General features: G+C 34.9%; 1 protein-coding gene and 1 long non-coding RNA gene across 2 annotated transcripts in view; one reads left to right on the top strand and one right to left on the bottom strand.

Annotated features, from left to right (window-relative positions):
- Positions 1–1,015: 1,015 nt before the first annotated feature.
- LOC129420999 (uncharacterized) overlaps positions 1,016–12,768 on the bottom strand; it is a 59,498-nt gene continuing 47,745 nt past the window's right edge. Inside the window, exons 8-13 of the mRNA XM_073857905.1 lie at positions 12,572–12,673; positions 11,799–11,900; positions 10,766–10,867; positions 10,261–10,316; positions 1,701–1,731; positions 1,016–1,593 (exon numbers count right to left, since the gene is read on the bottom strand). Of these exons, the coding sequence (XP_073714006.1) occupies positions 1,723–1,731; positions 10,261–10,316; positions 10,766–10,867; positions 11,799–11,900; positions 12,572–12,673 (371 nt within the window). The 3' untranslated portion in view covers positions 1,016–1,593; positions 1,701–1,722. The remainder of the gene's footprint in view (positions 1,594–1,700; positions 1,732–10,260; positions 10,317–10,765; positions 10,868–11,798; positions 11,901–12,571; positions 12,674–12,768) is intronic.
- On the top strand, positions 2,760–9,218 carry LOC129452467 (uncharacterized). The gene is made up of 4 exons (XR_012359334.1): positions 2,760–3,130; positions 3,860–3,899; positions 5,491–5,638; positions 8,286–9,218. It is a non-coding gene; the product is annotated as an uncharacterized lncRNA (long non-coding RNA).

Genomic DNA, 12,768 nt, shown 5'->3' with positions numbered 1-12,768 from the left:
CTCGTGCCAGTGTACCCGCTGCGCTGGTGCGTGTGCACTGACGCGAAGGGAATAATGTGTTTCCATTCATTATGGGGCATACTCACCAACGCAAGTTTAACGATTTGCGCGAGTAGATTACATACAAAGTCAATGCAAAGATGCAATCAGACGCGTCCTCGCACGGAGCGATGCAAATGACGCGAATTGGGCTGCGCAATTTCCTTTTAAACGCGTCTTCGCGCAAGTTATGCAACTCGAGCGAAAAAACTCAGGAACTTCAAGAACGCGCTTTCACACAGGATCATTTGACATTGTAGAGACAAGAGAGAGAGAGCGTGAGAGAGAGAGTGTGAGAGAGAGAGAGAGAGAGAGAGAGAGAGAGAGAGAGAGAGAGAGAGAGGTAATAATGGTGCCCACGTCGAGGAAATTTAATAGAAGACTAGAAACGTGTTAAGGACTAAAGTATGTATGTCACTCATCTAATTACAGTATGTTAACTGGATAACACTTCATATAACTCATTGTATAACTTAGTTTAATACATTTATGTATTTTGATTACACAAATCAAACCTTACCTTACATTTTAGCTGCTGACCAGCATAGGGAATCTCTATTGCTAATTTATTAGACATGTTGATGATACAGTACTGTGTGTTGTACCTTTTCTTTAATTTAATCTTTTTGGGTAGCCTACAGGTATCTTATGCATATAGAATTATTCAAGGAGGTTGATTCCTTTTACTTCATTTAAAGTTTGATCAATTGTGCATAATGACATGTGCAACAAATGGATATAGAGTGTCAAACTCATAGATTTGCATAATTTAAAATTCAGACACTCTTTATAAAATATTTGTGGTCAATCTCTGGCACAGATTTAAAGTTGAAACTTATCAAATCCTATCAGAGGTCCAGAATGTCATTAAAACACACCAGTGGCTTTGCTGTCATCAGTATTAAACATGTTACCCCTTAAACTACCCTCCCCACAGAGCCCCCCCACATAACAAATCCCAATTTAACCCCTGCTCGTGATTACTATTTAAGTAGAGCGCTGTGTATCAATGCATGTGTATCCTGATGAAGGCGTAAGCCGAAACGCGTAGATCTACCTTTTAATTTTGTATGTAGCCCAGTGTATTAAAGGCTTTTTAATATTTTTCTCACTCGAGTGCCTTGGATTTGGGTATATTTAGTATATTTACAGTCATGTTATCTTTAAACTTCTCAGATCAGGACATAATGATAATAATCAATCCAGACACTTCAGTACATGAGCTGAGCACAAATGTTATGACTGTAACTAACTAACTATCATATGAATATCACCTGTTAAACAATTAAACATCAAGTTAACATATAAAAAGATTATAAAAAGATAACTCTCTCATAACTCTTATATTTTCATTCACGTTACAGTCTGTCTGAAATCATTACACTGCTGATAATGACAAAATCGTTTGCTATTAGAGATTCAAAGACTTGCAAAATTTGTCCCTGAAGCACATGAAGGTTTGTATTAATAATATTAAGCATTAGTTAATGTATTGGCGTCTTTTTCTCCTCTTTCTCGTGTTTTAAGTCACATCAACAGATCCAGAAGCAACATCTGAAAAATGCAATTAACTAAAATGAGTTTAAATCATTCAATAGTTCATTTTATTTTTAGACACATATGCTGTTTTCAATTTTAGTTATTATTTTAGTTGATCTCACCTTTATCTCCTCTCTGATTCACTTACATTGTCTAAAATGAAGAATGAAGAAACGATTAAGAGTTTTATCCTCTCAGTATTTAGTTTTACTCTTCTTATTGTTACTAAACTGAAGCTGACATGTGAATAGGCATTACTCAAGCCGGCACTCCAACCGAGTATCACAAAATTATGTACCTATAGTCACGTAAATTTGTGAGTCTTAAGCGTGACACTGACATGGTTTTCCACCTTTTTGCGTGAATGTCATGCATTTCTGTTTAGGTGTCACGTATTTGTTACTTAAAGGAATATTCTACTCATTTTCAATATTAAAATATGTTATTACCTTAAATAAGAATTGTTGATACATCCCTCTATCATCTGTGTGCGTGCACGTAAGCGCTGGAGCGCGCTGCGACACTTCGATAGCATTTAGCTTAGCCCCATTCATTCAATGGTACCATTTAGAGATAAAGTTAGAAGTGACCAAACACATCAAGGTTTTCCTATTTAAGACGAGTAGTTATACGAGCAAGTTTGGTGGTACAAAAATAAAACGTAGCGCTTTTCTAAGCGGATTTAAAAGAGGAACTATATTGTATGGCGTAATGGCACTTATGGGAGTACTTCGACTCGGCGCAGTAACACCCTCCCTCTCCCATTATGAGAGTGAGAAGGGGAGCGGACTTTTCAGACGAGTCGAAGTACTCCCAAAAGTGCTATTACGCCATTAAATATAGTTCCTCTTTTAAATCCGCTTAGAAAAGCGCTACGTTTAATTTTGTACCACCAAACTTGCTCGTATAACTACTCGTCTTAAATAGGAAAAACGTTGATGTGTTTGGTCTCTTCTAACTTTATCTCTGATTGGTACCATTGAATGAATGGGGCTAAGCTAAATGCTATCGAAGCGTCGCAGCGCGCTCCAGCGCTTACGTGCACGCACACAGATGATAGAGGGATGTATCAACAATTCTTAGTTAAGGTAATAACATAGTTTAATATTGAAAATGAGTGGACTATTCCTTTAACTGTTTTGTCCTATTTTCTCACCATTGTCGCCTCGGTTTAGGGTTACACTGAAAAAAATGGACTTAGTGGGTCTTTGAATTTAAATAAAATAAACATGTATATGCAACACAAAATATTTATATTCCTTGTGTAAACATAATTTAATTGATTAGGATTAAAATGTTTTGTTTGAATGTAAAATGAACACATTATTCTCACATTGATTAAAATTGATTGAATTGAATACTTAAAGCAATAAAATTGGGTTTGCACACAAAACGGCACCTCCTGAGCAGCAGGGGCAGTATAGCTCAATGAGAAGGACATCGATTGCCATAAAAGAAGAATAAAGATCGTTTGTTTTGGGCGCCAAAACGAAGACTCAGCAGCAGTCAGTCAGTCAGAAGAACTCTCTCAGACGGACACCACGTTATTAAAGTAAGTTCTATTATTTATTTATGTTCGCTTCATACGTGATATATCTTCACTAGATAGACTATTTTGTTTACAATATGTAGCCATTGCAATGACTTGTAGTAAATTAGTTTGGAGGAGGTTGGTGGAGTAAGTTAACAGTCAGTCAAGCTCATAAAGAAAAACACAGCGTTTTAAAAATGTCAGCTGTTTAACGTTATTTCACGTTTGGTAGTTTTATCCGAGTTGAAAACTGTCAGCTTTAAGTTGACTTTTGAGGCACTTTTTACTCAGCTGTTCTATGGAAACGTATCAGGACAAATAAAACGCTAACCAAAAGTTATTCTGTCCAGAGTAACGTTATCCATGTAAGCAATTTACCAGATGATATCAATTGACTAAATTAATAATGACATTGCTTATGAAACAAACGGTCTGCTTAATCAGATGAACAGACCCGCGTCAGTTATTCATGACTTCGCTACGCCACGAGCAACACTTGATTCTATTAGAAAAAGCTTTTTTAAATGTCTCGCGTGACGTCTGGTATATTAACTGAAAAAAAAAAAACGCTTTGAAGTGACCACACCTTGAGCTGACGTTTTCAGAAGAGAACCGTGTTTTAAGATCTCATTTGTCCAACATTGCGTCCTATGACAGATATAATACTTATTTCATTATTGCTCTGTGTATGTGTGACTTTAATCATTTGAGGTTATGTTTGATTTCACCTCTGAATATTTCCTCTTATAGGTCTATCATCCTTGCATGCGCTACACACTCAAAAGCATTGGTAAGTCATTTCTTTCACTTTTGTACTGCTGTTAGGAGCTATATCTTATTTTTGTAACTAATATACAATTATTATTCCTTTACTCGCAGTACTCAAATATACAATGGTTGCAGTGGTGTAGTCTACGTGATACGCAGGTATACGCCGTATACCCACTAGAAATTGTCAAGGATTTCCGTATACCCACTAAAAATAGCTTGAGGATGCGTAACAGCATGGTTTTCTGACATTTCAAACTTTTAGTCATAATTCAGATGTAAAGCACTGACCAGTAGCATGCTACACTTGCTATTTTAGCGGGTTGAACTGCATATATATTAGGCTATATTTTGGTGTGTTTGAATTCCTGCCGAACTGCGCGATCCGATTCGCGTATGAAATCAAATTACCATAGCGGCGCCAAAGTGACTGGGGAGCAGACTGGTGTGGCACCAGAAGAACCCACAGGCGAGTGACAGCAAAGTACCGCGAGAGCGATTGCAGTTATCACATGGAGAAATCTGCTTTGAATCGCTCTCGCGGTACTTTGACATCACCAAGAGGTCTGCTTAGCGCCAAATGAAGTCGAACCTGCAGTGTAGCTGCTCACGCGACACTGTAAACAAACCATGTGAAGTGAACGAGCTGCTGCAATATAAAATCCGGAGAGTTAACAACGCACATGTGAGTAAACAACATTTAAAACATCAGTCCAGTTTATTAGTTTATCTGGAGGTAAGGCTCCAAATGCAATAAAATAAGCCCGTAATTATATCCTGATGGTTTTAGCTTTCAGCACGTTTGCTTGTGGTTCATAGTGGTAAACTTTCCTTCTCTGTGTTAATTTATATATCTACGTTCCAGATGTATATGATCTTAAACTTTTGCGAGGAAAATCATGTCTGCGTTGATGTTCAGTTCAGACTTGCAAATTAAAGATAATTTTCTTCACTTTGGTTTGGGTGTCTAATGTTAGGCTACATGATGGTCTTGTAATAATAATTAAGTAAAAGCCTATTTTCATTTTTAGACACTGCTTGTATTATATGCATAAAATAAGCTTTTATTTCAATGACTATGCAAATTAGAGTTAATTCATGGTCATCTTAAATGTGTATTAATTAAAAACATTTACACCATTAAATTACACATGGTAATGTTATCAATAGTTGTCAGATAATAGCTATTGAAAGAGTGGATATTTTTTTCTCCTTCAATGCATGTGTTAGCCACGGATTGAAGATTAAACAGTTTATTTAATTTTAATTAACAGTTGAGTAACTTTTGGCCCTGAGTTAGATGTTGATTAACACTAAACCAGTCTAAAAATCCATCCAGTTTCCCCAGCTGTAAACCCATTGACTGTTAAAGTCTTTTTTTCTTATAATAAACTGACATGTTGATAACACATTCAGTTTATGTGTTTATGAGTACACTTTCAGAATGCTCTCGATTACATGAAGATCCATACTGTATGCATCTGTAAGTGTGGTGGTGCTTATGGGGTGTCACTCTGGGACGAGTGAGCATAAGGGTGAGAGGGAAAAATCACAGTATACTCACTACAAAAATCTAGACTACACCACTGAATGGTTGGTTAATTTGTTTTCAGATAAATGCTGAATTTAAAAGAATCACTACTGTCTAATGTTCCTGCGTGTCACCTGGACCTCCAATCCAAAAACCTGATGAAACTCTTCTATCAGAAAGGATGACAGCTAGCAAAAAGACTTCAAACAATTAATGATCAAATGACAGAAGTAAGTAATATAGATTCATAGACATAAAAATGTGTAAACATTGTTGGAAGTACAGAACGTTTAGTATGTTTTAGTTACAACATCTTTTGGCACACGGGTCATTAAAACACCTGGGAAGATTTAAAGGGGTAGTTCACCCAAAAATAAAAATTCTCATCACTTACTCCCTATCATGTTGTCACAAACCTGTATAAATGTCCCCGTTCTGATGAACACCAAGGAAGATACTTTGAGGAATGTTTGTAACCAAACCAATCATAAGCCCCATTCACTTCCATAGTGGGGAAAAATAATACTATTGAAGTGAATGGGGCTCATGAACAGTTTGGTTGCAAACATTTCTCAAAATAAATATCTTCCTTCATGTTTATCAGAACAAAGACATTTATACAGGTCTGTAACAACATGAGAGTGAGAAAATGAGAGAATTCACTTTTGATGTGATTGTCAGGTGTGGTAGCACACACTCGAAACGTGGCCTCTTTATTTAACTCATTCCAGTGTAGTGAACACTAGGGATGCTCCGATCAGGATTTTTGCAGCCGATACGATCACCGATTTGTAATCTTCGTGATCGGCCGATACCGATTCTGATTTTTTTAAAGCTGATATGCAAGCTCTTTGATGACTGTAACTGTTACATTTTTTCTAGATAAAATAATACCATGGATGTTGCCTTTGTTATATTACTTGCAGTAATTAGGTATATTATTGTTTTAATAGTGACTCAAATAAATTAGCACAACAAATATTTGAAGAGTTTGGTTCCAAAACGCAATAAACGCCATTTTTGAAAAAAATGAGTTACTGCCAAAATCAGTATTATATCAGGTCAGTAGTTAAAAGTAAATAATTAATTTTACGCAAAATCCAGTACCCGCCGTGATATTCTGTCATCTTTTCTCCCTTTTTTCCCAAAATGCGACAAACGCCACTCCTCCTTTTTTACAGAACGCAATAAATCCATTCCTGATATTACAGCGGACCATTCACGCAATGTAAACAAACATGGCGGCGCGCTGAGTACACGGAATCCTAATTTTCCTCATCTACTTTGTACTTCGTGATCAACAAACAAAACAAAATAATACTTTAATAGCATTGCTAAACCTGTGATGGTTTTCTGTGACGGGAAAGAAACGTAAGCCATCAACATCTAATAATTTCCACGAGAGGCACTCGGCTGCTTGTTCTCCCGACAGCATCAAGCTTCTCATGCTAAAACATTGACCCCAGAGGATCTTATGAAAACTTTACATTATTTTATTCAAAGTCAACGAAAATCGAGCGGGACCAAAACATTTTACAGCTGATCGCTGTGAAAATGTAAAGAGACGACGTCAAATATAACCGCAGCAATGTGTTCTTAATATAACAAAGTAAGTGTTTTGGTTAATGCCATTAATGTTTATTTTTTAATCATTGTATACCACTAGTCAACTAAATAAATATAAAATGGTAAAGATGAATGCACATTTATACATTGATTTAATAGATTTATAGCATTTTGAAATAAAAAACTGTCATGGATTTATTGCATTTTGTGGAAAAAATTATTAGTTTTTATAATAAATCTTTGAAAATCAAGTTATGGATTTGAATTTCTTATGTTTTTATAACCTAAAGATGCTATGTGAAAGTTTGTAACAGAAAATAGTGGTTTTCATCTTGTCACTTTCTTGGTATAGAAAACACGTTTTTACCGAAATTTGTCAAAATAGATTTATTGCGTTTTGGAACCAAACTCTTCATTTATTCTGCATATAGAAATTTAATATGGCTTTAAAAAGGCTTATGTCTCCTAAAAGTACTGAAAATAAAACACTTCACAGACTTTACTGTATTAATTAAATATACACGCATTCGTATGAAGTATAAAAGTTCTTTAGTCAAGAGCAGAGAGTGATTTTATTGAGAGATGAATAGGTGACTGCAGCTTTAAGACGTGAAAGAGAGATCGCTCTCTTCACGTGCACTGATGACAGGCTGCTGTGTGTGGGCGGCGGCTGAACGCAGACAAGCAGCTGTGAGGAAAATAAAAGTTTAAACGCTCAAAACTTTAAAACGCATGCAAATAAGAAACTTTTGGCATGAGGATGCAATTGTCCGTGATAGATATGTGTTGTATGCGCTGTTTGATGGGAATGTGAAGACGCCTCGCGCTGTTGACCGGAGCACGTCCTCATAGAAAATACGCATATCTCTGTAAAGGCAAAGAGAGACATACAAATCTGCACGCCGCACATGAGCAAAGGGTTGTAAAAATGCTCGTGCTACGTAAAAAAATGTTTTTAATTGCAGCCACATTCAGGATCCTTTTGATGACAAAAGTAAACAGAAAGATCGGTTTATAAGATCGGCAGATTTAGCGAGCACCGATCGAGTCATTTAATGCCATTATCGGCCGATCGATCGGAGCATCCCTAGTGAACACACACACACCCACACACCCAGAGCAGCGGACAGTGCAGCTGCCTTGCTTTGTAACCCATGTATTTGTAACCAATTGTAACATGCTGTGGCAATGCACATGGGTATGTATACTTACATTTATATTTGTTTGCATTGTACTAATTTCCAATGACACTTTTATTGTAACAGTAACCTTTTTTCTGTTTCTTTAACTACATTTGTTTGTTTTGTACAGGGCATGGATGAAGTCAGCATCAGTGTGGTCATTTGAAGACACCAATGTTGGGATTTGTGCTCTCAAACAACATGCTTCTTGTGATGAAAAAGAGGATCTTTGTATAGTCCTGGAAGCCATGAAGGTGTTGCAACATCGTGTTTGAGCTGATGTATGCCTTAAACCTGATCTCCACTTTATTTTTGAGGAAATCCAAACTGCATTGAGAGTAACTTTAACGAACAGTTTCTTTCAGTGAAAGGATCAGAAAGACTGTGCTGCTCATTTTTGAATTTTTTATCTGTTTTAAGTGTTTTCTCTTATTAATACATTAACAGTTTGCTGCTCAGAGTCGATTTTGGAAATGGTTGTTGTATTTTGTTTTTGTTGAATCTTTGATTATCAGTTTATACAAATGCTGTAGCTCTGACTTTCTGAAGGATTGATATTTTCCAGTTTGTAAATCCATTTTATAAATAATAGTACTTACTGTTTTGCATGTCTCTTTGGAATGCAGTGTTTGTGCTTTAGCACTTCTAAATTTACTGTGATAGTAACTATTTTAAACATTTGGGTCAGTTTCACAGATGGGGCTTTTCCTAGTCCCCGACTTTTGCAATGCCATATATCAGTGCCATTGTTTTGTCTAAAGATGTACTCCAGTGTTGTTTTTGTAAGGTAGGTTTGTTTGTAAACTTTATTTTTGTAAAAATATCCTAATATAACTAGGGCCTAGTCATGGATTAATCTACAACCTGTTTGGGAAATTGCCCCTTTATGTATGTACTGCATGTGCTGATTGTTGTAATAGTTATTGACTGTTATTGAATTAATGTGTAGTGATTTAAATGAATTGATGATCTGAAAGCAGTGGTTTGCCTAAATAACACTAAACATTTGTACAAAACTCTTTGCTTTTTATGCCATTGCAAATGTATTTTGTATTTAAAAAAATAAATAACATTTGGATAATTATGGGTGATTATTCTGGTGCCAGAGACATAATGAAATTGCTTTAGAGTTACATAATCCCATAATATAAGCATTAAAAAAGCATGTTGGAATTACAGATGAAAATCTAGTCCCCTTACATAATTAAATTACTTAAACATTACAAAATAAATGTGTTATAGTAAAGAGAAATATCACTTTGAGTCAACATATTTCTATTAGACTACTTAAAGTAATTAAAATATTTTGGTCTGACACATAAAAATTAATTTGAGAAAATTATTTTGGTTTTAAACAATCGGATCATGTGGGACCGATGTACACATTAAAATTACGTAAATTGAAAGGATTTTTTTTTTCAGTGTAGATTTACATAAAATGACATCATTACCCAAACCCAACTCTAACCCTAATGTCAGGCGACAATGGTTTAAAAATAAGAATATATAAAAAATAAATCATGAAGAAAGGTATAAACCAACACTTAAAGGGGCGGTTTCCCGGACAGGGATTAGCTTAATCCAGGACTATGCCTTAGTTTAATTTGGAAATATAACTAGTTTTAACAAACATGCCTTACTAAAAACATTACCTGTGTGCATTTTGAGGCAAAACAAAGGGCACTGATGTATTTTAAGATATGTCAGTACAAGTTGTTTTCAGTTTGGACAGCTCTTAAAAATGTTTTAGTCTAGGACTAGTCTAATCCCTGTCCGGGAAACTGCCCCAAAGTGACATACTAATGCAAACACCAAATTTAACCCTAAACCGAACTGTCAATGGTTTGAAAATAGGACAAAACAGTTGAGTAACAAATACATAACAGTGACACGTAAGCAGAAATGCGTGACATGTTCACGCAAAAAGGTGGAAAACCGTGTCAGTGTCGCGCTGGAGGCTAGCAAATTTACGTGACTATAGTTATGTAATTTCGTTATACAGGGTTGGGCACTTGGGAAGTCACTGCAAAAGGAAAATCATTTGACCCTTAAGAAACCATGTACTTTCATAAGTTAAACATTATTAAATGACAAAACTTTGTTACCTGAGCTTTTGTCTTTATCATCTGTTGCACCAATGAGTCATAAATATCAGCATGTACTGTAGTGAAGGAATAAAATAATGAAATGTTTCATCATGTTTCAACTATAAAAGCTTAAAGGAACAGTATGTAAGAAATTTATATCAATTAATCATAAAATGGCCCTGATATGTCACTAGACATTAAGAAATCATTTTCATTTCAAATACTTATATCACTGACAACAGTGGTCTGGCCAGGATATTGTCATTTAAAAAGTGGAGTTGCAGCCCTCAACTGATGTTTATGTTGTCATTTTGTGTATTGACCACCAGTTGTGTGATTGCAGTACCAGTTTTGGCCACAAGTTTTGTGATTGCAAAACCAGATTGGGCCACAATCCTACATACTGTTCCTTTAATATCTTATGAAGAAAGTATTTATAGAAATATTGTTTATTGACTGTTAAATAAAGTTAAATAGTTCATATGCCTATAAATACATGTGATCATAATGAATAAAGACTGACCAAACTTCAGTGGAGTGTAAACATCTTCACTTTGTTTCCGATCTGATGTCAGGCTGATGTTCTGCCGTGAACTGACAGCTTTGGCAGACTTAGAGACTTTACCTACAAAAGTCAACACAGTCGTGCTTTAGGAATATTTAATTTACGTTTGACCAAAAAAAGATAAAACATTAAACTTAGACTTATGCTCTTAAATCAAGCCTTTGACAATAGGATTCTTTATTTACATTACAGAACTTTTTGCTTAATACTATGCTGTATTAAAGGTGAAGTATGTACATTTTGTGCCGGTATGTAAATATAGCAACACCAAAAAATTGTGATTGTTAAACAAGTCTTCCAAAACACTTCAACATGACACTGCCATTGTCTTTACAAACAAAGTGAATGCTGCACATTGGTGGTGGTTATGAAAAATCCCCCTTTCTATAAAGTGATTTGAGTGCTGCAGAAAATGTAAATATCAATGGAAAAAATTATAATTATTATTATTAAAAACAGCAATTTATATTATAGACTGTTTCATGAATTTGTACACAACACTGGTTTAGAAGCACTTCCTGTTTCAGTTTATTGTTTTTTTGTTTTTAATTTCACATATTTAAATCCTAAAGATACATTAAAGGAACAGTATGTAGGATTGTGGCCAAACTGGTATTGCAATCACAAAACTTGTGGCTAAAACTGGTACTGCAATCATACAACTGGTGGCCAGTACACAAAATGACAACATAAAAATCAGTTGAGGGCTGCAACTCCACTTTTTAAATGACAATATCCTGGCCAGACCACTGTTGTCAGTGATATAAGTATTTGAAATGAAAATGATTTCGTAATGTCTAGTGACATATCAGGGCCATTTTATGATTAATTGATATAAATTTCTTACATACTGTTCCTTTAACATTTTGATTTATTTTTTATTTGTTCTGTTTGGTTGTATTTTGTTTAACATGTTTATATTGACTGTTAAATAAAGTTAAACAGTTCATATGCCTATAAATACATGTGATCATAATGAATAAAGACTGACCAAACTTCAGTGGAGTGTAACCTTCTTCACTTTGTTTCCGATCTGATGTCCGACTGATGTTCTGCTGTGGACTGACAGCTGAGGGAGACCAAGAGACTTTACCTACAGAAATCAAACACAGTCGTGCTTTAGGAATATTTACTTTTAAGTTTGACCAAAAAAGATAAAACATTAAACTGACGTTTGATTTAAGAGCATAAGACTTTGACAACAGAATTCTTTATTTACATTACAGAACTTTTTGCTTAATATTATGCTGTATTTAAGGTGAAGTATGTAAATTCTGTGCCTGTATGTAAATATAGCAACACCAAACAGGATCAAGAAAAATAGTGATTGTTTTAAACAGGTCTTCCAAAACACTTTAACATGACACTGCCATTTGCCATTGTCTTTACAAACAAGTGAATGCTGCACATTGGTGGTGGTTATGAAGAATCCCCCTTTATATAAAGTGCTCTGAGTGCTGCAGAAAATGTAAATATAAATGGAACAAATTATACAGTAATTATTATTATAAAAAAAAAACAATTTATTTTATAGACTGTTTCATGATTTTGTACACAATACTGGTTTAGAAGCACTTCCTGTTCCAGTTTATTAGTTTTTTGTTTGTTTTTAATTTCACATATTTAAATACTAAAGATACATATTTTGATTTATTTTTTATATGTTCTGTTTGGTTGTATTTTGTTTAACATTTTTATATTTAATGTAAAATAAAGTTAAATAGTGCCTATAAATGCATGTGATCATAATGAATAAAGACTGACCAAACTTCAGTGGAGTGTATCCATCTTCACTTTGTTTCTGATCTGATGTCCGACTGATGTTCTGCTGTGGACTGAAAGCTGAGGGAGACCGAGAGACTTTACCTACAAAAGTCAACATAGTCGTGCTTTAGGAATATTTACTTTTAAGTTTGACCAAAAAAGATGAAACATTAAACTGACGTTTGATTTAAGAGCAT

Source organism: Misgurnus anguillicaudatus, chromosome 19 (genome assembly GCF_027580225.2).
Source record: "Misgurnus anguillicaudatus chromosome 19, ASM2758022v2, whole genome shotgun sequence".
NCBI lineage: Eukaryota > Metazoa > Chordata > Actinopteri > Cypriniformes > Cobitidae > Misgurnus > Misgurnus anguillicaudatus.
This window is presented reverse-complemented; position numbering and strand designations above follow the sequence as displayed.